General features: G+C 54.5%; 1 protein-coding gene across 1 annotated transcript in view; it reads right to left on the bottom strand.

Annotated features, from left to right (window-relative positions):
• Nucleotides 1-4,960: 4,960 nt before the first annotated feature.
• LOC106738374 (zinc finger protein 429) overlaps nt 4,961-25,324 on the bottom strand; it is a 53,177-nt gene continuing 32,813 nt past the window's right edge. Inside the window, exons 7-9 of the mRNA XM_059727194.1 lie at nt 9,953-10,079; nt 8,292-8,408; nt 4,961-7,029 (exon numbers count right to left, since the gene is read on the bottom strand). Coding sequence (XP_059583177.1) covers nt 5,627-7,029; nt 8,292-8,408; nt 9,953-10,079 — 1,647 coding nt within the window. The 3' untranslated portion in view covers nt 4,961-5,626. The remainder of the gene's footprint in view (nt 7,030-8,291; nt 8,409-9,952; nt 10,080-25,324) is intronic.

Raw genomic sequence — 25,324 nt, 5'->3', positions numbered from 1 at the left:
GCAGCCTCCAGCATTTAGGGCCATGATAGACCTTAAACCTTACAACCCATAACACGATCCTCATGCATGGGGTTAAATCTCATTTAGGGGGGCGATCACTGAATGATCACTGATAAGTAACTAAAGCTTGATGGTTGTAGTTTAGCTGAACCACATGTAGTTGAACCAGGTTCTGCAACTGGTTTTGTAAGGTCTATCATGCAAATGTGTTTTAGGGTCTGCCCTCATAGAGAGTCACATTGTTTGCCACAGGGTGTAGCTCCAGACCCCGTCATTTCTTATCTCCAGGCTTCCTTATTGTGGTGGGGATACTGGAGGGACTGTGCAGGTGATGGCTTGTGGCGAGGGAGGGCTATGAACAGGGGGAGTGTGGTGGGGGAGCCCAAACTCCTCCACACACTTTCATACCCAGAAACCCTACACCCCAGAAACCCCACACCCACCCACAAACCCCCCACACCTCAACACACTTTCACAACCCCCCCCACATCCCTGTATACACACATGCCACACACGTGCCTGCTTATATTTCTAAAGAAGGTTCAAATATTGTTATATTTAGTATAATTTGTAAAAAAAAAAAAAAAAAAAAAAAGTAATTAATTGTGCCTAATTCCCTGGGTTGTAATAATGGCTCAGGCAAGGGTATGAGAGGGCGCTGAGATCAGGCATGCTTGGTGCAGGGCACAGACCTGGGTGTGATGTAAAAAAGGGCTTGCTCTACCACTGGTTGGATTCAACACCGTACCGGACATCTGGCACCTTCAGGTATCCTGACTGGTTCAGCCATTATCTGCTCCTAATTTACATTCTCATAGATCAGCTTTTACACACTGACCTTTCCACTCAGGAGAAACCCCAACATCTCTGGTCTTTCCTTTGACCTGGGAGAACTCTTGACATCTTTGATCTTTTGACATCACTGGGCACTCCCCATACGGGCACGGAAAACCAGTGCAGGGCAGAGAGGTCCATCAAACTGCCTGAGACAGACCTGACACTGGGAGGCAGAAACCACTGACCACCTCTTCTGGGACTACCCATAAGTCAGAGAGGTGTGGAAGAAAGTCCGTGCGCTCCTCCTGGTGGTGGCAGGTCTCAGACCCCTGACCAGAGAAGCAGTCCTCTACAGCAGCGTTTCTCAACCCATGGGTTGTCACCCAAAAGTGGGGTTACCATGAGGGCTGGGGGCCAGGGCAGGGGGCTGAGCATTGGGAGTGACAGGGCTGGGGGGCAAGGGGCTGTGGGTTTGGAGTTAGGGAGGGCTGGGGGAGCAGGGGCTAAGGAGTGAGGGGCAGAGGCAGGGCATGGGCATATCACTGCCCCCCCCAATCATATGTCCCTCCCTCCGCCCCCTCCCAGGTGTCCTCTTTTTTGATGCTAGAAATATGATATCCCTGGTCACAAGAATATATGAAAGGGTGGTGGACACACTTTAAAAATGGATCAGCAAACTTAAAAAATGGATTCTCCTGTAAAGGAGAAAAACATGGGAAACGGTGGCTTTTCCCCTGCAGGCTGGCAGACTTCCAGCCTGCAAGAGGCTGCTTGGGGCCTGACTGCCTGACACACACACCCACTGCCCCACACACTAGGGGCTGGGGGCAGGGGGGCAGGAGTGAGGGGCACTGGGCCAGGACTGGCTATCGATGTTTACAAGTGGGTCCTGGTACAAAAAAAATTGAGAACTGCTGCTCTGTGGGCACTTGACCCCTCAATTGGAGACAGGGGTACATATTCAAGTACACCTTGGCTACACAAGCTTGCACAGGTTTCATATGCAGCACCCCCACAATCACTACCCCCCACAAGAGAGGCAGCACTATCCCCGGATCCTACAGCTGCACCTCCAGAAATGTGATCTATCTCATCCAATTCGCCAAATGCCCTGATGAAAAATACGTAGGAGAGACCAAACAACACCTGCGCACCAGAGTGAACGCACACTAGAAACCTATCAAAGACAAGAATATCCAAATACCTGTGGGGGCACATTTCTCACAAGAAAACCACGCTCTCTCCAATCTCCTGGTTCTAATCCCCAAAGGGAATTTACAAAACACCTTTCATGGGTGAGCCTACGAACTTCACTTCAATCCACTGGATACAAAAATCATGGACTAAATTTAGATGCTGGATTTATGACACGTTATAACCTGCATAACATCTGACTCCCAAAGTACCGCTCCACTATTTACCAGCTACATTCATTCCTCCATCCCCTCCCCTGCTAACCTGTCTCTCACCCACCGACTCCTCAACTTACATCTCCACTGACTGCCTTTCTTGCATGCACACCGGCCTCTGGCTTCTTTACTATTCACTCCATCCAGGGAGAGCACACACCAGCTGCAGATGTTTCCTCAGCCTGATGAAGGGTATTTATACCCAAAAGCGGAGGTCAAGCTGAGATATTGAGGTGATTGATGGGGCCCACCTAGGAGGAGAGAGGAGCAAGGGGCCAGGTGTTGCATTGACCGCGCGGTGCAGATCCAATAACCGTCTGAGCAGGGGCTGGGAACTGGGTTAGCAAAGGCACAGCAGGGCTGAAGGAGCATCTCAGGCAGCTGGGGAGTGTTTCCTGCACTCAGCAAGGGGAGGAGCACCCCCTGCCCAGGCAAGATCTAGCACAGGATCATGCTGGGGGCTTCCTATCTGGAGCACGAGTCTGGAGGATGGGCATTAGGGAGGAGCTCATTGGGTAACCCCTTCGCTCGATAAAACCCGGGGCTGTTCTGTAATCTGCAACCAGTCGTGTGAGACCTTCCTAGGGATGAGGGGGGTTCGGATCTGTTTGTCCTGTCGCCACCGGGGCAGACCCCAGTCACCCAGATGAAGCTGGAAGTGAAGTGGAAAAGCCTCCTGTCCCTGCGAGCTGCCCTCAGAGCCCACTCCGTCACACCCTCTCCCCCTCCGTGGTGGGGGGTCGAAAAGGGCCCAATTTGCCCCCCACATTGGTATTAGCTGAGCTCACCAGGCAGCTCAGCGCGCCTTCAGGGGAGGGAAAAAGCTCCTCTGGGGCTGGGGACATCACACAGATCCTGACCCAAAGCTGCAGAGAGGTGTGCGGGTTGACATTTATTTATTCATTTAGTTTGTGCCTTTGGCCAAATTGGCCAAATCAGTTCCCAGTTCTATCAATGGAGCAGAGCTCAGCTATTCCAGTCTGTGCAGCGCTACCACCAGCAAGTCTCCTCTCTCCCAGACGTTTCATCCTGGGGCTTCAGAAATTTTTAAGTCCACGATGGCAGCCATCCTACATGCACGCCCCCCAGCCTGGAGGTCATGGGGTTCAGATGCCCCAAGTCTCGCTTGCCCTTAGCCAAAAGGCTGAATGAGCATCTAGGGAGAGATCAGCCATCTGCATGAAATACAGTGTGTAGTCGAGATCCTCCCATCTGGAGGCTGTAGCAGACTCTCGTAGGGGGGCCTGCCCAGTGGGCAAAGGACAGGTCCCCACCCTCAACCCTCCTGAACATCTAGTCCTCCTCTGGGCCTCTGCTCCCCATATTTGCAGACTGTTTTCCTCCACAATTTGTTTCAATGGTCTATAGGTTTTGTCCATTCCCTCCACTTCTCCCCCCATTTTTTAACTCCTGCCTGTATAAGACAGTTGAAATCTCCCAGAAATGCACTGGGTTAGGATCCTGGGGAGCTCACTGCAAGCCTACTCGATGCCCCATAGCGGGCTTCCCTTTCTGACAGGTTACCAAAAACTGTGTCTAAAATCCTCCTGCTCACCACCTCCGCCTTTCCAATTGCAATCCATGGCTCTCGTGCCAGGACCACCGCCCCAGATGCCAGTGGGGTGGAGAGCGGGCTCCTCACGTGAGCCAAGTCAGCAACAAACCCGACACAGTCCACGTGGGATGTGAAGCAGGGCTCTAAACAACCACCTCCAACTGCACTTGCTCAGCAGCCCTTTGGGTCTCTGCAAACTGAACCCAGGGGAGAGGAATTAAAAGGACACATCTACGGGCTTTATCCCTCCTGGTGGGAATGCCATCGTCCATATGGGAATTGCAGCCCTACATGGCTGTGGCCATGGGGGAAAGCGGAGGCCTGACCACAGCAGGTTCCCAGTGGGACGTTCCCATGCTCCCAGTCACTTGCTGGAGCTGCTGTGGGAATGAACAACTCATTTGGCCTTTCTCTTTGCAGAAAGGGAGGCTGGCCACATCCCTACACAGGGCCTGATCCATTTTGGCTAGTTGTAGCCTTGGTGGACTTAAGCTCCCACCTGTGCTGCTATTCAACCCTGCTCAGGGCCCCGAACACAGGTGTTCATGCAGCTATGTCTGTACCACACCATCCTCGTCTCTATAAGACTATGTCACAAAACCAGTGTAAGCGCCTTTGAGGAGCCTCTGGACTCAGGGCTGGTGAAGACGCAACTGAGGTTCACTCAGAAGTCACCAGGTTATTTTCTTAAACACTGTAATACGGGGAAAGTGGGGGTGGTTTTATGCACTGGCAGAGGGGACAATGATGGGGAAGAGGAATGAAAGAGTGTGCTCAATGGTGGGTTATCCTCATGGAGTAGCCCCTCCAGGGCAACCATGGATTCAAATGGCACTAGCACGGGAGCACTGATATTGATAATGGGAGATTACAACCTGCTGCATCTCACACAGAGCACGTCCTGACTTTCCCCACCTGTCACAGCCTGTACCTCCTTCACCCCTGCTACATTTCACCCAGAAAAGGGACTCGACTGCCCCACATCAGAGGTTCGTTCAACAGTCCCCAGGGTAGGTCCTTTGCTGCACAGGACGTGGGAGCAGTGTGACCAATTCCTGCTCCCCAAGGTCAGCCCCAACCCTGCATTACACTAACCCTCTGGAAAGGGGAGGGCCTGCGAAATCATAAAGATTTGACCTGGAAAAGGGTCCCGGGCCCTGCTCTACTCCCACCTCACTGCCCTGGAGAGCACACAGAAACCAACCACAGGGAAACCATGTCCAGTTCTGGGGCTTTATTAGCACAGGGTGCATTATAATGAATGCAATGAAGGGAAGGAGGGCAGGGGGAGTTGCAGCCACCCAGCACAGTACAGAGATCATGTGGTGGTGAGGAAAGGTGAAGTCAGGGTGGAGGATTGGGAATGCTTTCCCAGCCACAAATGTCCTCCTTGCTGCACCTCAAGGGCCTCGCATAGAGGAACCCTGGGACCAGGAGGGAGGACAAAGCTGGGAGACAGCCCAGGACAGTCCCGGGGTGTCATTTGGAGCTAGCTGTCTTGGGGAGGGCACCCTGTTATGAAGGCACTTCTTTTCTCCCTGGGAGCACTGGCTTCATTTAGTTGGGTAGACACAGGCTCCAAGGCTGATACAAAGCTCGTCTCCTCACAGCCTCCCCCAGCACCTGTGCGGGCATCTGCAGGAGGTGTTACCAGCAAACTTTGGGGGCCGGTCTCCAGGTCCTTTGGGTGCTGCACTGCCCTACAACGGGTGCCCCCTTCCTGCACTCCACCAGCACGAGCCTGCTTGCCTGAATGCGACCACGGGGCAGGGCTGAGCAGGGCGGCGTCCGCAAGCCCTTCCTGCATTGCTGGCGGGATTATGGATGTTGCTGTGTGTGGACGCGCTGGTGCCGGGCCAGGATGGAGGAGTGACTGAAGCTCTTCTCACACAGAGAGCACTGATGGCTTCTCCCCTGTGTGGACACACTGGTGCTTGGCCATTTGGACAGCTTGGTTGAATCTCTGCCCACATTCAGAGCACTGATGGGGTTTTTCCCCTGTGTGCAAGCGCCTGTGCCTGGCCAGTTTAGAGGAACAGGTAAAGCTTTTCCCACACACAGTGCACTGATGTGGCTTCTCCCCTGTGTGCAAGCGCCTGTGTCTGACCAGATTACAGGAGCGTGTAAAGCATTTCCCACACACCGAGCACTGATGTGGCTTCTCCCCTGTGTGCAAGTGCCTGTGCCTGGCCAGGTCACAGGAGCGGATAAAGCTTTTCCCACACACCGAGCACTGATGTGGCATCTCCCCGGTGTGCAAGCGCCTGTGCCTGGCCAGGTCACTAGAGCGGGTAAAGCTTTTCCCACACACAGAGCACCGATGTGGCTTCTCTCCTGTGTGCAAGCGCCTGTGTCTTCCCAGGTTGGAGGAGTGCCGGAAACTTTTCCCACACACCGAGCACCGATATGGCTTCTCCCCCGTGTGAATGCGCCGATGCCTGGACAGGTCGGAGGAGTGCCTGAAGCTCTTCCCACACTCGATGCAGCGGTGTGGCTGCTGCCCGCTCTGCGCACACTGGTGCTGGGACAGGTCTTGCTGGCTGGCAAAGCTCTTCCTGCACTTGGTGCAGCGGTGTGTCATCCTCCTCAAGTGGATGTTCCCGTGCTGAGCCAGGGAGGAGAAATGGCTGAAGATCTTACCACACGGGACGCAGAGGTACCGAAGCTGCTCGCTCCGCACAGGTTGCTGCTTGACCAGCTCTGGGCTGCACACCAGGCTCTTCCCACGCTGGGTGAAGCGGTGGGTGGGCGCTCCACAACGCACCCTGCGGTGAGCGCTCAGGGTCGAGAGGCAGGGGAAGCTCTTCCCGCACTCTGCGCACATGTGGGGCTTCTCCCCAGACTGCCTCATCTTCTGCAAAGCCAGGAGTGAGGGGCAGGTAAAGGTTTTCCTGCACTTGGGGCAGGGCTGGGCTTTCTCCTGGGACATAGCAGTGAGCTCCTGTTTCCCCCCAAGGCTCTCCCCACTGCCTTGGTTCGGACGCGGGCTCTCTCTCCACTGCAGCTTGACCTTGTGGCTCTCCAGCTCGCTCAGCTCCACAAATTCGTCCTTGCACTCGGGGCTCCCTCTGGCTTCTGGCTCTTCCCCACTCTCATGGCCAACTGGAGACGCTACCTGGTCCACTGCTGCAACCTCCGTCTGCTCTGGGGCCCTCCCCTCACTCTGGGGCCATCGGTCCTCCTCAGGTCTCAGGGCGTCCATCTCACCCTGACTCCCTGGGCAAGTCTGTGGGGGCTCCAGGTTTGCAGGAGGCTGCTTCTCACCTCCGCGAGGCAGCCAGGCACCTCCTGCAAGGGGAAGAGAAACTCCACGTTAGTCCCTGCCTTGCTGGAATGGCTTCGTGCTCTAACGGGTGCAGGAGGAGACCAGAGGCACCTGCTTAAAGGAAGAAAGAGGCTCACTAAGGGCTGCTCTGTCCCACAGCACTGGTGGGTCCAGGGGGAGATGATGCCGAGCCCTGCACCTGACTGCGCGGCCATGCTCCAGATGCCGAAGGGCATTGGTGAGACTGCTCTCCAGCGCTCGCCTCGATCTCTGCAGTGCTGAGAGCAGCATCTGGATACAAGGATGAACAGCCTCACGCTGGGTTTTGGGGTTTGTCAGCAGGCGTGGGGAGCCCGGGCTTGCACTGGCCCACCTGCCTCTGTGCTTCACACGAGGGCTGCTTCTGCTTGCCAACAGCTTTCCTCCCTCAACCCACAAGAAATGTTTTGGGAAGGAAGGACTTAAGAGTGGTGGCTCTCTCTTGCAAAAGCATCAGGGCTGTACTTCCAAACTGCTTCCAGGGAAAGGTCTGGGGCAGGGAATGAGCCCATGGAGGGGTCGTCTGCTGACAAGTCCCAGGTGACCTCCACGTCACTGGAGTCTGCACCGGGATAAAGGCCTTGGCATTACGTGCGTGTGAACACTGTGGGGAGCCTCAGGCCCTGCAATGCTCAGGGCCCCAAATAAAAAACAAGAAGGGGAGATTTGGTGCAAACAATGGGGGAGTCACGTCTACCAGCAACATGAAAGCTGGTGCCATTTTATCCAGGCTGAGACCAGGATTCAACACTTCTCATCTTCCTGGTCAACATGACCTGGAGAAACCAGGGACAGCTCCAGCCTCTCCCCCATCCAGCAATAATGGCTGCACAGCACTTCCGCTAAACATGCTGATTTTCATAGGGGACTGCAACTCCCAGCATGCCCTGGGAGAGGGGGAAGTACCTTGGGCTGGGCAATCAGCTCTTACATTGAGTGAGGATGGAAATTGAAGGTCCTGGTACCCCAGGGATACCAGATCTGTGCCTAAACATCAAGACAGCAAACTCACACATCCCCTAACAGCTCTACCAAGGGGGAGCAGAGAGGGGCACTCGCTTGTCTTGCAAGCTTTGCATTTCAGGGAGTGGGAACAACACGTGCCTGCACACGTCGCAGCATGAGCTATGTGGGGTCAGCCCCCGCAAGGGCAGCACCGGGCAGCGCTGCAGTTTCCAACCCCCGACACTCGGGGCACGGAGCATTTCTGAGAGGGGAGCCAGGGGACGGGGTAGGCACAACTCACCTGCAGCCAGGTCCTCCCGCCGTGAGATTTCCCCGGGCTCCTGCCCAGCACAGCCCCCGAGCTCCCCCTGGCTTCGCTGGAGATGGCAGATTAAGTCAGGGGTGGGACCTCGGTATCCTGTTTGGGGCAGAGGTTAAAGAGTTTGTGATTTGGCATTGCATGCAGCATAACCAAGTGGGATGCAATCAAGTCATGGATTCTCCTGGGGCCTTGGAGGAAAAGGGAGGGTGGACATTTCGGGTGAAAGGGAAGGCACTGCAGGGAGAAGCCTTCAACAGATGATGGTCCGTGTCACCCGGGTAGTGGAGGGATGATCCTAGGAAACAAAGCACCGACCACTCGTAGGTAGAAAAATCTAATGACTAACAGTCACCAGGGACAGGGTGGAGATGCAGTGATCTGTGCTGGACTACAAGGCAGAAAGATAAAGTATTTACTATTTTGAAAGTACCAAAATGGAGGGACACTGGACATGCTTCTGGATGGATAACACTTACCTTATCAGTGAACTTTGAGGCAAAGGAGTGGCAATGACGTTTGTTCTCACTGAAGGTTTAACACCAGCACTCGAGGCAATGAAAATGATCCCGGACAATGGTTGATTATGAAACCTTTTTCTGGGAGAGAGGGTAATTCATCAGCAGGGCAAAGGAAACAATGATTTTACAATAGCTGTAGTTGCAACTAAAGCAACATCTCATCCAATGGGAGCATCATCCCAGAAGGGGAGATGAGTGCACGGGCTGGCAAATACTGAAGGGTATGGAAAAAAGTTCCTGGAAGTCAGGGGTATGGACAAGAGAAGGCAGAAAGAGACACATTTCACCTGCATGTGAAAGCCAGTACTGCAGAAATGGTCTATGGGGTGTTTGGTGAGTTAGATAAAGCATGAGCCTGCTCCTAAGGAAATCCTTTGGGGGAAATGCAGGGAAAAGAAAGCACCGGTAAAGCACATTGACAGGAAACATTGGACAACGGCAGAAGGAGCTTGAGAGCACCGGTCTCCAAGCAAGTCCAGTAAAACCAGAATACATGGGCTATAGAGATGAAGCTGTGGGGAAGGACATGGACAGACGTGCGCAGTGACTCCTGGTGCGAAGGACCCGGGTTGCACCGCGTGCACGTGTGTGAGGAGAGGAGGAGCCGAGGAAACGCAGCATCCACGCGTGGGAGCAGCAGAGGCCCAGATGACTCCATCACCGTCTGCCGGGGCATCTCCGACGGGGGAGAAAGGGGATGTCGCCAGCACTGAGCCGAGCACGCTGCTGTGTAAATGTGATTGCACGGGACACACTAGGTGAGAGAGGGCGGAAATCAGTGCAAATCCCAGGAACAGCTGGTAGTGGATTTGTCGGCACCATGAAGTGGAGATGACATGAAGACGCTGGGAAGGCAAAGGGAGACCGCGCTGCCACGACACTGCTGCGCAGGGAAGCCCCAGGAGTCCCACGAATGGGGGAGACTCAGGGGACGGCGGCTGGATGAAAGGAAGGAGGAGACATCAGTGTGAAACGTGGGAGAGGCCTGATCCCCACAGAGCAGTGGGGAGGACGTGGGGTTCAACCCCTGCACACGAGGATGAGACAGTTGAAAAACAGGGAGAAGACAAGAAACGTGGGCGCTCACGTGGCCGCAGAGAGAAGCCAGGAGCAGAGCCTTACCCAGGGAAACGAGGGCTTGGGAATGCCTCAGCATCCAGTCCCGGTAAAGCTCCTTGCCTTCATCGTCCAGCAGCTCCCACTCCTCCAGCATGAAACACACTGCCACGGCCTCACACACCACCGGGAGCTGCGGGCACAAGCGTTGCACCATCAGTGTCTCCTGGACCTCCAGGCCCCGCAGCGCCCGCAACCCTTTGGGACGCCCCTGCCCTGGCCTGGATGACACCAGGGCCTGTCCTGCTTCTGCATCTCCACTTCTGGCTTCACTTGTGACGGGAGACCCCAGACCGTGACCCCCTGCCCCAGGGCCTGGCTGTGCCCTGCCTGATGCCCCCAATTACCCCCACTCAGAGCAGCCTCGGGGTATCTTTGCCTCCCTCCGGCCCTGACACAGGCTGCAGGGACTGGGCCGGCTCCAGAAACCCCCACAGCTCCCCCCTCCCAGCCTTGTGCCCCTGAGATCCCCCCTTGTCCTGCACAACCTCAACAAATGTCCCAGCTTCCCCCCCTTGCCCCTGCCCAGCCCCATAGATCCTATATGTGGCCAGCTGCCTCATTGCCACGGGGCTGTGCGTCGTCTTTCCTGCTGGCTGGAGCGGGGACAGACCCTGGGCCACCCCACAGCCCTCAGCCCAGAGCCCCCTACGCACCCGGCCCCTCTGCTCCTTCCCAGGAGCCCAAGCCCTTCCCAGCTCGCTCCCCTGCCGGTCCCCGCACTCCCAGCCCGCAGCCCTATCCCGTGGGGGGGGCAGGTAGGGGGCTCCGGAGAGACCCCTGCCCCTGCCTGACCCCCTCACACCGACCTGCCCCACGTGCGCTCCCGGCAGCACCTTGAACCCTGCGCGTCCGTCCCCCTGCCCCGGCGGTGATTGGCTGCGGGCCCCGACGGGGTGGCCCCTGCTCGCTGCCCCTGGCTCCTTCCCAGGCTCCAGCTGGGACTCAAGGGTTGTCAAAGGAAAGCCCCAGGCCAGCTATTTCCCGTGCACCCACAGGGACTCCCTCTGCAGGCTCCCCCCTCCTCATCCCCCTTCTGCTCTCTGCTCTGGGGCTTTGTGCAGGAGGAAACCAGGGGAAAAGCAAGGGGAGGATCTGCATGAGAACAGGTGAAGAACTTTGTTAGGAAGGGCTGTTTGCAGCTCATGGCTGCCCCTCTCTCTCCAGGAAAGGAGGTGGCATTTCAAGGAAAAGAAACAAAGTTTTGAGTTTAAAACTGCAGCACTTTTTGAAGTAAACATTTTTCTGTGGGACCGAAAGGATGATTTAGTTTAATATGGTCACGATGAGCGTCTGTGCAGGTGTGCATTTTTTTTTTTTTGCAGTTTAGCTTTTCACTGAAGCATTTTGTGTTACTGTTGTTGGGACTTTCTGTTTTACACCAAAGACCCTTTTTTAATTCTGGAAATTAAACCATTTCCACCAACTGGAGTTTCCCCCAAGCTCTAGGACTGGCTCCTGCCTGGATTCACCTCTGGGCACAGACACGCTGGACCTCGGGGCTGAGACTGCAATGACTTGTCCTCAGTCGGACACTGCTCACACGGGCCAAGGCAGGGGCCAGGAGACTGGAGGAAATCTTCCCAGAGGACAGAGCAGGTCAGGGAAGAGCCCGTGAGGGACAGCGCGGGGCAGGGAAGCAGCAGGGACATCCCTGGAGAAGGGACAGGTCGGTCCGTGCGGTGCAGGAGGGGACGTCTCCCCAGGCCTGTATCACTCCTGTGCCCATGGGTCTCCCTGCACCCCCAGCACCTCCTGCTCTCTCCGCCCCGGGGAGCTGGCAAGAGGGGCAGGAGACAGCCAGGCGCCAAACCGCGACGCCAGAGCCAGTGGGCACCCTCTTCTCATCAGTGCGGCAGTGGTATGGGGCAGGGGCAGCAACTTCTAGCGCTCTTCTTCTAGCTTGTGACCATCTTCCTTACTCATCCTGCTTCGATGCCAAACCCGATGGCATCGCCTTTGTGGCTGCTAGCTCAGGCGCGCCCAGATCCCGATAGAAGTCCTCTCCCACACCCAAATGTCCCCTGTCCCCATCACCCCGCTCCCACTTCTTCTTCAAGGCCCTCATCCCCTCTCCCCACCTTTCTCCTTTTCTCCAGATAGACACTGCTCTTTTTTCTCCATCCTCCGCACCTTTCTTTCCAACATTTGCTTCCTCTCTCTTCCCTTAAACCCGCCCGGCCTCACTGCACAGGGGGCCAAACACAACAGACACCCCGCGTTAAAGGATCTTAAACGCACCGTCACAGCAAACCCACGCCGACCGCTGCAAACCCCTGCGTGAGCCTGCTCCCATGGGGACGGCTGGGGCAAGAGACAGACCGACGGGCGGAGAAGGCGTCGCGGAGGCTCAGAAAGCGCGAGTGCTTATAAACCACCGACATGGATTCAATCAAAGCCACAAAGGGATATGATCCCTGGCCCCAACGTCGCCCTAGTGCTGGCGCAGGAGCTGGGGACAGATCCACGCACGAGGCAGTAGCAAACCGGCGCGCCCCGCCAACACCCTCCACATCCCAGGCCACGCATCCAGCCACAAAGTTGTTCCGCGGATTGTGTGCGGTAACAATGTTGCAGCTTCCACTTCCCGGGCAAGCTGGGCCCAGTGACTACTTAGGAGGGGTTCACGCATCGGAAACGAACGGTCCGGGGCCTGAGCCCCCGAGCAGTCACTGTGCACGCTCCCACGACACCCCGCAACCCCTGCCCTGGCCCGTAGCGCCCCAGGCAGCGGGGTAACGGGCGGGATGAGCCCAGGCTGCCCTGGCGATGTGCCCTGAGCTTGGCCAGGGGGATGTTGCAGCCCCCTGCCCTGCTGGTGCCCCCCCAAACCCCTGCCCCCCCCCCAGCCGGTGCCCCTCACTCCCGACCTGCACCCCCTGCCCTCCGTGCTCCGGTCCCTGCCGCCTCTGCCCTCCAGCTCCGCTCCCGACTGCGCAGGCGCCGCGCGGGGGGTTCTGGGAACTGTAGTTCCAAACCAGCAAATGGCTAGAAAGCGGAAGGCTTGCGTCATAGAGGAGCAAGTAGCGAGCAACACACGTGGTCATGGCGACCGCTGGGAAGTCAAGGAGGCCTTTCCCTCCCCCCGAAGAAACCAGGGGCAGAGTAGCCAGCAAATACATTATATTCTTTACAGAGAGTAAAATGTTAACTCACTATGTATCTATATAGCTCTCTCTGTATTCTGTATCTATAGCAATACATAGATCTAGAGAGAGACAGATCTATATAGATAAGGATAGCTATAGATATGTAGCTATAAGATATAGAAATATAGATCTCTATATATTATATATGTATAATAAGTATTCATAATGTATCGATCTAGATTTATATAGATATAGGTATATATAAATACAGATCTAGATCGATACATTATGAATTCTACTTCTTATACATCTCCATTACAGCTAAATTAAAGCTAAGCTATTAAAGCTCACTCTTTAAAACTTTAAGCTTTTGAGATCCATTTTTTTAAGGTTAGATACTTAAGCTTCCGGCGTATTTAAATGAAAGCTAAGTAAGGAAAGGGAAATGAACATTAAATAGATATATTTCCTGTCTCGAAGGGTGCCGCCCAGAGTGCGAGGGTGCAAACCACACACATCTACTCTGTAAAAGAGGCGTCACGGGGTGTAAGCGCCATCCAGCGGTGCTACGAGGTGCGCAGCTCAGCCCACGGGAGCAAATGCTGGGTGTCTGTCCCCCTCAGAGGCAGACAAGGCTCTTTGGGTGAATCTGATCTCTTTTATTAGACCAACTACATAGTTGGAAAAAACATTTTTTAGCAAACTTTTGGGTTTAAAAACCCTTCGTCAGGCCAAGGAAGCATCTGCAGTTGGGTTGTGCTCTCCCTGGATGGAGTGACTAGTAAAGCAGCCAGGGGCTGGTGTGCATGCAGGAACGGCAGTCAGTGAAGACGTAGGGATGTACGTAATCGTGTGCAGTTGAATCCACATTTAGCTGCATCGCTTGCACAGTGCTCAGGCAGGTCTGGTTCAGGGGCTCTGCACATCTGACGAGGGGGTGTGGAAACAGGGAAACCGGCTCCGTGAAGAGGTGACAGGGACCAGGCTGATGACGCGGGAGACAGAGCTGTACGGACACCTGGCGAAACATCAGGGGACCCCGACAACCCGCTCGGACCCGTTCGTGGCCTGTGTCAGGAGCGTCCTGTGGAAGTGCAGGAGCATCCTGATGTCCAGACACACGGACCTCGGGGAAACAGACGGCGTTAAAATGTTTCTGAGTGAACTCCAGTCCGGCTACCAGAAACCAGTGGGAGAGGACGGAGAAGATGCAGCCAACTCCACCTGGCAAAGGGACACTTGGCACAGGCTCTTCAAAGGCCTCCCTAGACGGGGTTTGGGCAGGGATAGCAAAGAAGACAATGAGACACCTGGACTATATATATATAGCAAGCATGTTAAGCAAGTGATATGTATATATACATATATACATACATATATATACACACACACTCACACATAAATATATATACACGCACACACATATATATACATATATATATACACACACACATATACACACACACACACACACACACACACACACACACATATATATATATATATATATATATGCCCTTTGTAAGCTACCAGCCCCCTCCTTCCCCCTGATTGACAGCTTTCGAACTTGAAGCCCTGGCTGGGCTCCCACTGGCCCTGGGGGGAGGGAAGCCCCAGGCTGGTTTCTCCTTGTCTGGGATAGGTGCCACCCTCCTCTCTTCCCCCACCACGGGGGAGGACTAGTGTCCCAGCTCCTGCGCACATCTCTACTTGCCAGCTCGCTAGGGAACAGTTGCGGTCATGCATGTCCAAAAGGACACAGAGCCATGACCTGAGACTGCTCTGGAAAGCTGTCATTTTATGATGTCATTCCAATGACATCACAGCCTCCCGCACACTTATGACATTATTGTATTGCAGCAACATCACAGCACCGCACAGACTTATTATGACATGACTGCATTGCAGGGACATCACAGCATCCCACCCATTTATGACATCACTGCATTGTAACGCCATCACAGCAACCCACCGACTTAGGACATGATTGCACTGCAATGACATTACAGCAGCCCACCAACCTCTGACTTTACGCAGCCCATGCCAGGACAAAGCAAGGAAAAATTGTGTTGTATAAAACGTTGCCCCTGAAGCAGATGGACATTTCGGGTGAAAAGGACGTCGTCCCCCCAGACTGCCCTGCTGCTCTTTTCTGAATCTGAATAAAAACCCATATCACTCTACTTTTGCACGCTCAAGACTAGCCACCTTGAAACTGGGCCTCAAAAATTGAATCAAGACTCATCACTGCTGCTCTTCACGGAAAACTTAAGGGGGCTGTGATGAAACCATTCACACGGGAACAGAAATTGGATAAAGGCCCTTGGGAGACTGACAAAGGCACTGTCCCCACGGCATGGAAAAATTTGTCTTCGCAATGGGAAATCTTTGCCATGACAGTTAAACCCAAGGTTGGCAAAAAGGACAAAAAAGCAGGCACTAGTGCAGGAACTATTTCAAGAGTGTCAAGCTTTGCATAGGGGGGTTGTTCGGCTGCAGGCAGAGGTTGAAATCTGGGAATTGGAGGTTGCAGCTGTGAAAAAGGGAGCAGAGAAACAGGTTCAGCAGTTGAACAATCCTCACTGTCCGATGTCTGTTGAAGCTTTGCAGGCGGCTGCTCTAAAAAAGGCAGCAGCAGGGGAGAGGGATGAGTTAAGAAATAAATGTGGAAAGTTAGAGAGCAAAACAGTGCAGAGGTTGACAGATCTCATTCGGATGCAGGAGCTGGCACTCGGTTCAGCCTTCAGTCCCTCCCAATCTACCGTAGGGAAGGGATGCCCTACTCCCCAAGAGCCCAGAGGGCTAGTAGGATGAATTTGTTTTGATTTCTAGGGGTGCCCGACCACTCAACCCTAACCCTAACCCTAACCCTAACCCAACCTTTCCAGCTTTCTTGGGAGACGAGGGAAATATGAAAAACCCCAAATGCCGATTGATTATTGGAGCCCTTGATCAGCATTTTTGTGCAACAGCAATGGGTTCCAGACAGGGTTATGATGGACCCTAAATCATTTGTAATGGCAATCTTGTCCTGGAGAGTTAGAAAACTCATGGGTTCATAAGGAGTGAAAGTTGCAGAAGAAACATGCAGTGCAGAAGGAGAAGTGGAGGAGGGAGCGAGAACGGGATTGTAGGAGTTATAGCAGGGAGAAATACAGCAACCTTGAGAGAGAGAGAGAGAGAGAGTTGTAACCTGATTGTGGAGAGTGCCTGAGGTGGTTGAGTAAAATGACCTCTATTGCTGGTCTGACAGAAAGTCGGTAGCAGAGAAAACTAACCTCTGTGCTAGAAACGGTGTTTGTGAGCTTATAAGAAGCCTAATGAGTGAGCGGCTTTGCAAGATTAAGGTGTTTGTGCAAAACAGAGAGTGTGAGCCACGTGGTGTGTTTGCCATGCGTGTGTGTTGCAAGGCAGAGACATGCTGGAAGTGCAAGTGTCTGCACGCTCATTGGCACGGGGGTGGGAAATGCTTTTACTGCCTCCCCTTGCTCTCCCTGCAAAACCCGGGGACCGACAATAGACTTCAGAGCTTGAAATGCAGGAAGTGGTGTGACTCCTGTCGTAGCAAAGCACCCTGACATTCGAGCGATAGCAGGAGGGGTGAAATGGTTTTCAGTAGTAGAGTTGGCTAATGCAATTTTTATTTTATTTTGTTTCATTTCCTTGGCACAAAAGTGCTGGTATCATTTTGAATTAATCTTCATGGGAACAACAATACGGTTTCATCCAAGTATCCGAAAGATTTCACAATGCTCCAGCAATATGGTGGGGAAAGCTTTTCAAGTAAAGGAAGTAAAAATTTTGAGGGAGAAATTGTCCCTTTAAAGGAAAAAACTCATTAAAAAAATGGCAATCGTTAGTAATCTCCCCTCCTAAAAATTAAATTTGTCTGCAGATCCCAGACCAGGACACTTCCGTCCAGCTTGGACCAGGAAGTTGTTCTAATATTTGAACAAAGGGAGGCAATTCATGCGAAAGTTTAAAGTTGTAAATCCCACTTGTCTACCAAAATGGCATTTAGTGAAAGGCAGCACACACATTTTTTAGCAAACCACCTGATGACATGTTTTCAAGGCTATAAAGAGAATCTCACTGGTATTTCGATGCTATTTATTATAACACCAACATACCAGGACGTGTGTGAAAATCTTCATTAACCCACTGGTATAAAGGAGACAAGAGTCTGCAGAGTTAATGTTTCTTCCCTGAACCCAAAAGTTAAAATACAAAATATGGGGTGCTAACTGCAAAGTGCACGAGGGTGCGAGTTCACACCTAGGCCATTAGAGAAGAAATAATGAGGTATCCCTTCCAGCTCATCTCACTATATCCACGATGATTTCAAGCAGACCTCACTTTTCAGCCTCTTGAAGGCTCGGATCAAGCATAGCCTATGCTTACCTGGGGGAAATACCGTCATCACCACTGTGGCTTCCTAGTTGCACCCGGGGAAGTCGGCTCCGCTGGCATGGGATAGTGCCCGTGGAGGTGATGCATAGCTAACCGTGGCTTTATGCCCACTTTATGGAAATAGGAGTCTCCCTGCTAGCTTGCTCCTGGGGCCTTATGGCTAAGGGCAAGTGAAACTCAGGGGCATCCGAACCCCAAGTCTCCAGGATTGGGCCTGCACATAGGATGCCTGCCAAAGGTTTTGGAAACCCCCAGATGGGGGTGGAGGATCTTTGCTGGTCGTAGGGCCTCTTATGGTTCTGGACTGACTCAGGGATTTGGAAGTGATTTAGCCTATTTGGCTGGGAATACATTAAAAAAAAATAATTCAAGCAGGCTCCCACTTGTCTGGTTTGCAACTGTGTGAAATGTCTGTCCTGTTCATTAGTATGGTAAATATTGCTCGTACAGGAAGAGTCACGCTCCATATGTGATAAGTGTCTCCCCTTGATTTACTTCTGCTATGGCTGGTGGTTCCCTTCATTTTCCAAGGACGTTCCCCGAAACCTGGTGTTTTCCCTGGGTGGTAATCAGCTGCTTGAGACGCTGCAAGCTTAGTAGAAAGGGATTGTCACCGGGGAAGGTCATTCATTCAAGTTGGAACTTTCTGACTGTTAATGAGCAGTTTGATGAGCAGGATTTTCCTCTCGATTACTACTTGGGACTCTCTCCTGATTGACACGACTGCACGAATACTTGGAAGGAGCTGGGCTGCGGGTGTAAGGAAGAAGTCACAGCGTGTGCGCCAAGAGTGAAGGGTCTCTGTGACGACACTGCTGCTGCGCCCCAGCTGTCTCGGGAAGCTGGAGGAGACAGACCGTCGCTCTTGTCGCCTCTTTAGTGAGAAATCATCACCTTATCACCTTATAGCTAATTACTGGACTGTGGCTTGATTTCGGCTCATTTGATTTTGAATACTTGAAAGCTGTTCTGTCACTCGTCAGATGAGATGCTGTGTCAAACCCTTACGCTGGTCCAGACTCCTAGGGTTTTATTTGCTACCATTATGAGGAAAGATTGAGGGAACTGGGCTGATTGAGTCTGCAGAAGAGAAGACCGAGGGGGATTGAATAGCAGCCTTCACCTCCCTGCAGGGGCTGCAAAGAGGATGGAGCTGGACTGCTCTCAGTGGGGGCAGATGACAGGACACGGAGCAATGGGCTCAAGCTGCAGCAAGGAAAGTTGAGGTTGGATATTAGGAAAAACTCACTGGGGGGTGGTGAAGCACTGGACCAGGCTCCCCAGAGAGGTGGTGGGATCTCCATCCTTGGAGGTTTTGAAGCCCCAGGTAGACAAAGCCGTGTCTGGGATGATGCAGTTGGAGCTGGTCCTGCTTGGAGCAGGGGTTGGACTAGATGTGACCCCCTGAGATCCCTCCAGCCCTCATTGTCTATAATTTTATATATACATTAGAATAATGGTTATAGCAGCAAGGGTTAATTGCTTTCCAAAAAGCCTGTTTTCTTTCACAGTTCTCATAACCTTCAAAAGCAGACAGGGAGTGTAACCCAGGCGGGCAAACGGCAAGGCCAACACACACACACCTCCGGGTAATTGAAAACATCCAAACGTTATGTCCATAATAGAGATAGGCCTGGCTCCAGGGCTTCAGGGCCGCAGCGCCTGCTTGCAAAAAGCCCTACGCTTTCCGGTTTTGGGGAACAGACCAAACTCAGACACTGGTAAACCCCCAGTTAGGATGTGGGCATGTGATAGGTTTATGAAAATGGGATTTTGGCTGACGACACACGACATGGACAGCGTGACGAAGACCAGCTAAAGATGCCCAGAGATGAAGAGGCATCGGAGAAGAAAGACTACAAAAGGAAGAGTTTTCAGAAGCGCACGGGGAGAGCTGGCATCGGCCCCGACCTGCAAGGCTGCCGACCTCGGACGCTCGAGCGCACCCTCAAGGCGGCATTTACGGACAGACCGCTCGCCTTGCGCCTGTCCTGGGCACTGGGAAATTTGGGTAATGTATGTCGTACTCGCTTTGCCTGCATTGCTTTTATTTCCCACCTCTGTTTATTGGGAGAATTTTCCTGTTCTCAACTGGCAGGGTTGTGGTTGATTTGAAGGTCGTGCTTGCCCGGAGCAGAGGCATTGGGGCTAGGCTGTGAATCCAGTGCCAGCATTGCCCACACCCTGCACCAGCCCCAAATGGGTCCTACCCCAGAGCCCCAACCTCCTCAGCCCTGCACCGCGGTGCCCCTCCATCCCTCCCTCCTGACCTGCACCCCTTCGTATGTAGGGCAGCGGGGCTGGCAGCCTGGCAGGGCCAAACTGTGCTCGGGCTGGGCAGGACTGTGCTTAGGGCTCTTCGGGACAGTCCCCCGGTGGCATCAACATGAAGTTTGGGGTGGCCCAAGAAGTATTTGCCCCATAATCACATCCCAATCTGATCTTCAATTCAGGCTCTGTACTTGAAGCAGGATATTATTGCTCAGATTACTTGCTAAATGTACAGAGCTGCGTGATTCTCTCTCCCCCGATGTGTCCTTCAAGAATGACATGCTTTTCTTGGCTGTAGATGAGCTTTGAACAAGGACCCGGGCTCCAGGAATAGGGGAGGGGGAATGAGAGCGTGCAGGTCAGGAGCGAGGGGCACCGGGGAGCTATAGGGGTAGGGGCTGCAGGTCGGGGTTGGGAGGGCAGGGGCTGCAGGTTGGGAGTGAGGGGTGCCAGGGGGCAGGGGTTGCAGACCGACAATGAGGGTCCCTGGTCTGCAGTGCGGTGCACAGGGGCCTGGGGGCCAAGGGATCCCGGTAGGGAGTGTGGTGCACCTGAGGGCTGGGGGGCAGGGGATGCAAATCAGGAATTAGGGGTGCGGGAGGGCTGCGGGGACAGGGGCTGCTGGTCGGGAGTGAGGGACATGGCGGGGTGGGGGGGACGGGGTCTGGAGCACCAGGGCAGGGGGCTCTGGCTGTGGGATGTGGGGGTGGTCCAGGGGGTCTGTGTGCACTGCAGGGGGGGAAGAGCTGCAGCCCCATCCGTGGCCGTGGGGGCTGTGCCCACATGCCGAAGCAGGACAGCATCGATCAGAGTAACTATCGGGACCCGAGATGCGGCAGGAGGACGGGGGGCAGGAGGTCGCCCTGGGGGCAGCTCAGCCTCCGAGGGGGCTGCAAGGCAGGCTTCACCTCCTGCCCCGGCTCTGCTGGCGCCGGCCCAGGCCCTCTTGCAGATGCTGATTGCACTGCCGTGGTGCCGACCCCCTAAGGGATACCTCCGGTCCTGGCCTGGGCATCACGTCCTGAAGCCCCCTTCCCTCCCCCCCCCCCACCCCAGGGCAGAGCCCCTTCCTTGCACCCCCCACCCCCTGCCCCAATGCCCCCGCAGCCCTGCACGGGCCCAGCTCCGTGCCCCCTGCCCCTGCCGGCCCCAGGCTCCTGCACGTGGCCGCAGTCCGCCCAGAGCCTGCGCCCTGGGGCTGCAGCTGTGGGACAGGGCTGCGACACTGGTCAGCACGGGGCTGGGCTGGGACCGAGCTCCGATGCCTGCGGCTGGGCAGCTCCCAGGCTGGCCCCGGTGCGTCTCGCTGCATGCGTGCAGCTCCCAGCGCAGCGGGGCTGTACCTCGGCCCGTGTCGTGCTGCCGCAGGACCGATCGATCGCCTCATTCACGTGCCAGCACTCACCGTTCCCTCGCCCCTGCCCCTTCCTCATGCCCCCGGGAGCCCTCCGTGCCCAGTAAGGGCTGGTGCCCAGTAAGGGCTGGTGCAGGGGACGGGGACAGGAGATCCCCCAGTGCCCTGGCTGGTTCGGGTACCGCTAAGCCAGGGCTCTGTCCTGCTGCAGACTCCCCGAGCCTGAGCAGACTTGGGCCCTAGACGCTGCTCGGGCTGGTGCCCCAGGCCAGGCCCTTCCCAGGGCAGGGACGGGGCGGTGGCTGGACCCTGTCCAGGAGCAGGAGGCACCGTCCCTCCGTGCAGAAATCTCTGCCACGACGTGCGGATCCAGCCCTGCTCCCGCAGGCCAGCAGCTCTTGTTCTCCCAGGGGTCCTGAGAGCATTTCCCCTGCCCTGGAGAGGACTGACCTTGCATTTCCCCTGCCCTGCCCTTAGCCTGTGGATGTGACACAGCTCCAGCATTGCTCCAGCTTGTTCCCCGGGCGCCGTGTCCCTGCCGGCTCTGCATGGCGTTGTGATGACCGCCCCGGGCTGGGACAGAGTTACTGGGGCTCATCTCCAGCCTCATGCCCTTAGCAAGAGCTGTGGGACGTGGAGTCTACCTTCTCCCCACTCTTCCACACTCTGAAGCCTCCGTTTGCCTTAGTGCCAGGCCAGTGCAGGAGACGAGCAGGGCTTTCCCCGTGCCCGCAGCCCCAGCGCTGCCCTGTGTGCTCTTTCCTGCCCGCAGGTGCTGGGACCCTGAGCAGCGCTGAGCAGAAACCTCCTGGAGCAGAGCCTGTGAAGCTGGAGCTGCAGAGGACTTGCCCAGGGGGACTGGAGGAGAGCGGTTCCCTGACACCTGAGCCGGGCCCAGTGCAGGAGGGGCAGGGCAGGCCTCCAAAGCACGGGCAGAGCCTGGAGGTGAGCAGGGCACAAGGTCCATTTGGGGCAGAGCCAGGAGGAGCCAGGGGGGCTGGAAAAAATGTTGGGGATCAGAGAGACCTGAAGAGCGATAGGCCTGTGGTGCTGCAGGCTGCAACCAGCCCACGCTGGCATTAGCAGGAGCTCCCTCCCAAGTGCAGATACCGGGGGCGCTGGCACTGCACCCCAAGTTCTCGCAGTGGGTCAAGCACCCTCAAGGTCTACTAGGCCTGTGTACCCCAGGGGGCACAGGGCCTGAATAAAGACCAGAGCCCTGGGTGGTGGCAGCGGTAAGCCCAGGCTTGCGGGCGTGCTCCAGGAAGGGGGTCAGTGAGCACCCCAGGGGTAAGATGGGGGGCTCAGCGCAGAAATGCCCTGTACTGGACCACCACACCCCCCCATGTGTTAAACTGCTCCCTCCCTTTCCCTACATTACACATTTAAAAAAATAACCTTGTGACTTCTGAATGAACCTGTTTTTTTTGGCAGGAGGGCTGGTCTGTCTTGTTGGAGGTGGGCACAGCAAGAAGGGAGGGAATGGGGGTTTGTTCGACACACTGTGAATGTGCTGAATTGCCAAGGGGCGGTGGAGGTGGAGGTGGAGGTGGAGGTGGGGGCAATGCGCGAGGGAGGCGAGGCAGTGTCGCAGGAGCTGCAATCCGAACCATCCCTTTGCAAGAGGGGAGCATGGGTGCAAGTCAGGTCAGGTCTCCTGATGTTTCTTCACAAGGCCTGACTTCACAGCCTGCTTCTCGAAGGCAGTTCCCACTGCGTTTTGTGCCATAGTCGTACAGAGAAGAGGAAGGTGCATTACAGAATTGATGCATAAGCATCTGCTGCCAGGGCCCTGAGCAGGGTTGAACAGGAGCGCAGGGAGGCACCTAAGTCCACCAAGGCCCCTGCTGCCGGCTTCTCTCCCACACCCGCTCCAGCAAGTGACTGAGAGCACGGGAAAGTCCTGCTGGGAGCCTGGGGCTTTACTCGGGTCTCCACGTACACCCATGGCCACAGCCATCGTAGGCTCCAGTTCCTATTGGTGATGGCATTGCCACCAGGAGGGATAAAGCCAGTAGATCTTCCCTTTTGATCTCTCTCCCCTTGGTTCATATTCCCAAGGCCCAAAGGGTTGTTGAACAAGTTGAAGTTGGAGGTGAAGATTTAGAGCCCAGCTGCCCTCTCCACATCTGGCGGCCTGTGTCAGGTTTATTGCTAACTATTGCTAGCCCTCTCCCCACCCTGGAGGTAAAAACCTCCAGTTTTACTGTCCTGTGGGAGCCCAGTGAGCCTCTGAATATCTGACATGGGGCGTCACCTCTGCCCTGTGCTAGCTCGCCCAGACCCACCGTGTCGTTCATGGAAGAAGTGGATGCATCCAGCCCCGCAAGAAGTGTGGTGCTCTCTCAGTGGCAGCACCCAGACCAAATCCTGCATCCCTGCACCCTCTTTTCCTGCAAGCTCGCCTCAGGAGAAAAGAAATCTTGAGATCCCGACCTTTGAACTCATGGACATCAGAGTGGCTTTTGGGAAGTGGCGGCACGACTTTGAAGAGCCATGGCACAAAGTACAGGTGCTTACAGGTCACAAAACCCAGCAAGTGCAGCCCAGAAAGTGGCACAAGACGCAAGAGGGAATTCCCAGCTGTATACAGAAAATCATAGGGGTTGGGGGCACAAGTCAAAGGGCCAACGGGAGGGAACAGGTCAAAGGTACAGAAACAGCAGCATTGTGGTAATATTCCCTCAGCAGACCTTGCAATGGTGGATCCCAGTTTGTCTCCTGGTTTGGGCACAACGTCCTGAAACGTTTGGGTTTGGGACCTAGCTTTAATCAGCGCATCCCCACACACCGTGTACAAACAGCCCTGCCTGGGAGATCCTAGGGAGGTAGATGTGGGCCTTCCTCGGCATCGACAGTAGCCTCTCGCTTGTGTTGGCACAATGTGAGACGCCGCTTCAGAGGTGCCCCAAGTGTGGGTGCAGAAAGTCAGAGATGGGGAGAGAGACGGGGGGAAATACCCAAACCAAAAGTGAACAGCCTCGCTCCTTGTGTGAGCAGAGAGAGAAATCACGCAAGCTTTTCTACTTGCCACATTCTCCACTGCAATTTGTAGGGAACTTTTTTAGCTGTTTTTACTCTAGTACTACAGTATAGTATCATGTAGCGCCACTACAGAGCACTGAGTTCACAAGCACTTTAAATCTGAAGAGTTCACTGAAAATATCCAGTCTGGAGCCTTTTCCTTTTGCCCACACCTGCGTTTTTCATCAACCCGTGTAGACACACCTACGCCCTTCGTCTTGTATACTGACGCAATAACAGTCATTCATAAAACATGTTTAATGATCCCACCTGCTATAGAGACACCTGTACATATTAAATAAGGGCATGTATTCTTGATTGTGCTCTCCTTTAGATGTTAACTCTTCTATTTTCCCCTATATGAGATCTACAACCAACCCTTAAGTTCAACAGGAAAATGTGTACTTGCCATGCAAAAATTTCTCACCTTTTGACACTCAAAATCAGGAGTTGACAAACCAAAGTTCAGCAGCAAATGGGCAGGAGGATGGCAAAGTCCAAGGCAGCAAGATAGACCACCAGAATGGGAGACGATGGGGGGAAAGTCACTACCCCCCCCCCCGGGCCATGTGCTAGGGGAGGTCTTGGAGTCCGGTGACTACATCTGAAACGCTAAAAGCTCAGCAGCACCTAACCACCTTCACAGGTATAAGTTATCGCAGTGTTGATCGAAGGACACAGGCAGACAAGGTACTTTGCGTAAATCTGTTATTTTTTATTAGACAAACTCAAATAGTAGGAAAAATTCTTCTTTGCAAGATTTCGGGTATACATACCCTTTGTGAGGCAGGGAAAGCTGGAGCAGCACTGCTTGTGGGAGAGGGAAGGAGGGATCACTTCCACTCCGGGTCGCGCAGCACCCCTGCCCTCCCCTTCTCTCCAGCTAATGAACTTCGGTGGAGGATCAGACGCGTTTCCCAGGGCGAGTAGCTCTGGCCACCCCTGACTTAGGGTCTACAGCTGCACTGTGGTCTTAGCCCCCCTGCCCTGCAAAGACTTAACATTTAAGATGTGATTAATTCATCTGAAGTAGTAACCGGCCACATGTTTCCCCAGTAAAATGGAAGCAGCAAAATTGTTACTGCACAAAAGCTGCGTAACAACTTTGTGTTCGGATGCCGTCACCCCAGATAGTGAATGTGTTGCTGGTGAGCTCCTGGGGCAGGGAGCGCAGGTCAGCACCAGGCACCCGGCATGCTACTCGGTGTTGCATGGCTGGTGTCCCCAGCT

This window comes from Alligator mississippiensis, chromosome 1 (assembly GCF_030867095.1).
Source record: "Alligator mississippiensis isolate rAllMis1 chromosome 1, rAllMis1, whole genome shotgun sequence".
NCBI classification, from domain to species: Eukaryota; Metazoa; Chordata; order Crocodylia; family Alligatoridae; genus Alligator; species Alligator mississippiensis.
This window is presented reverse-complemented; position numbering and strand designations above follow the sequence as displayed.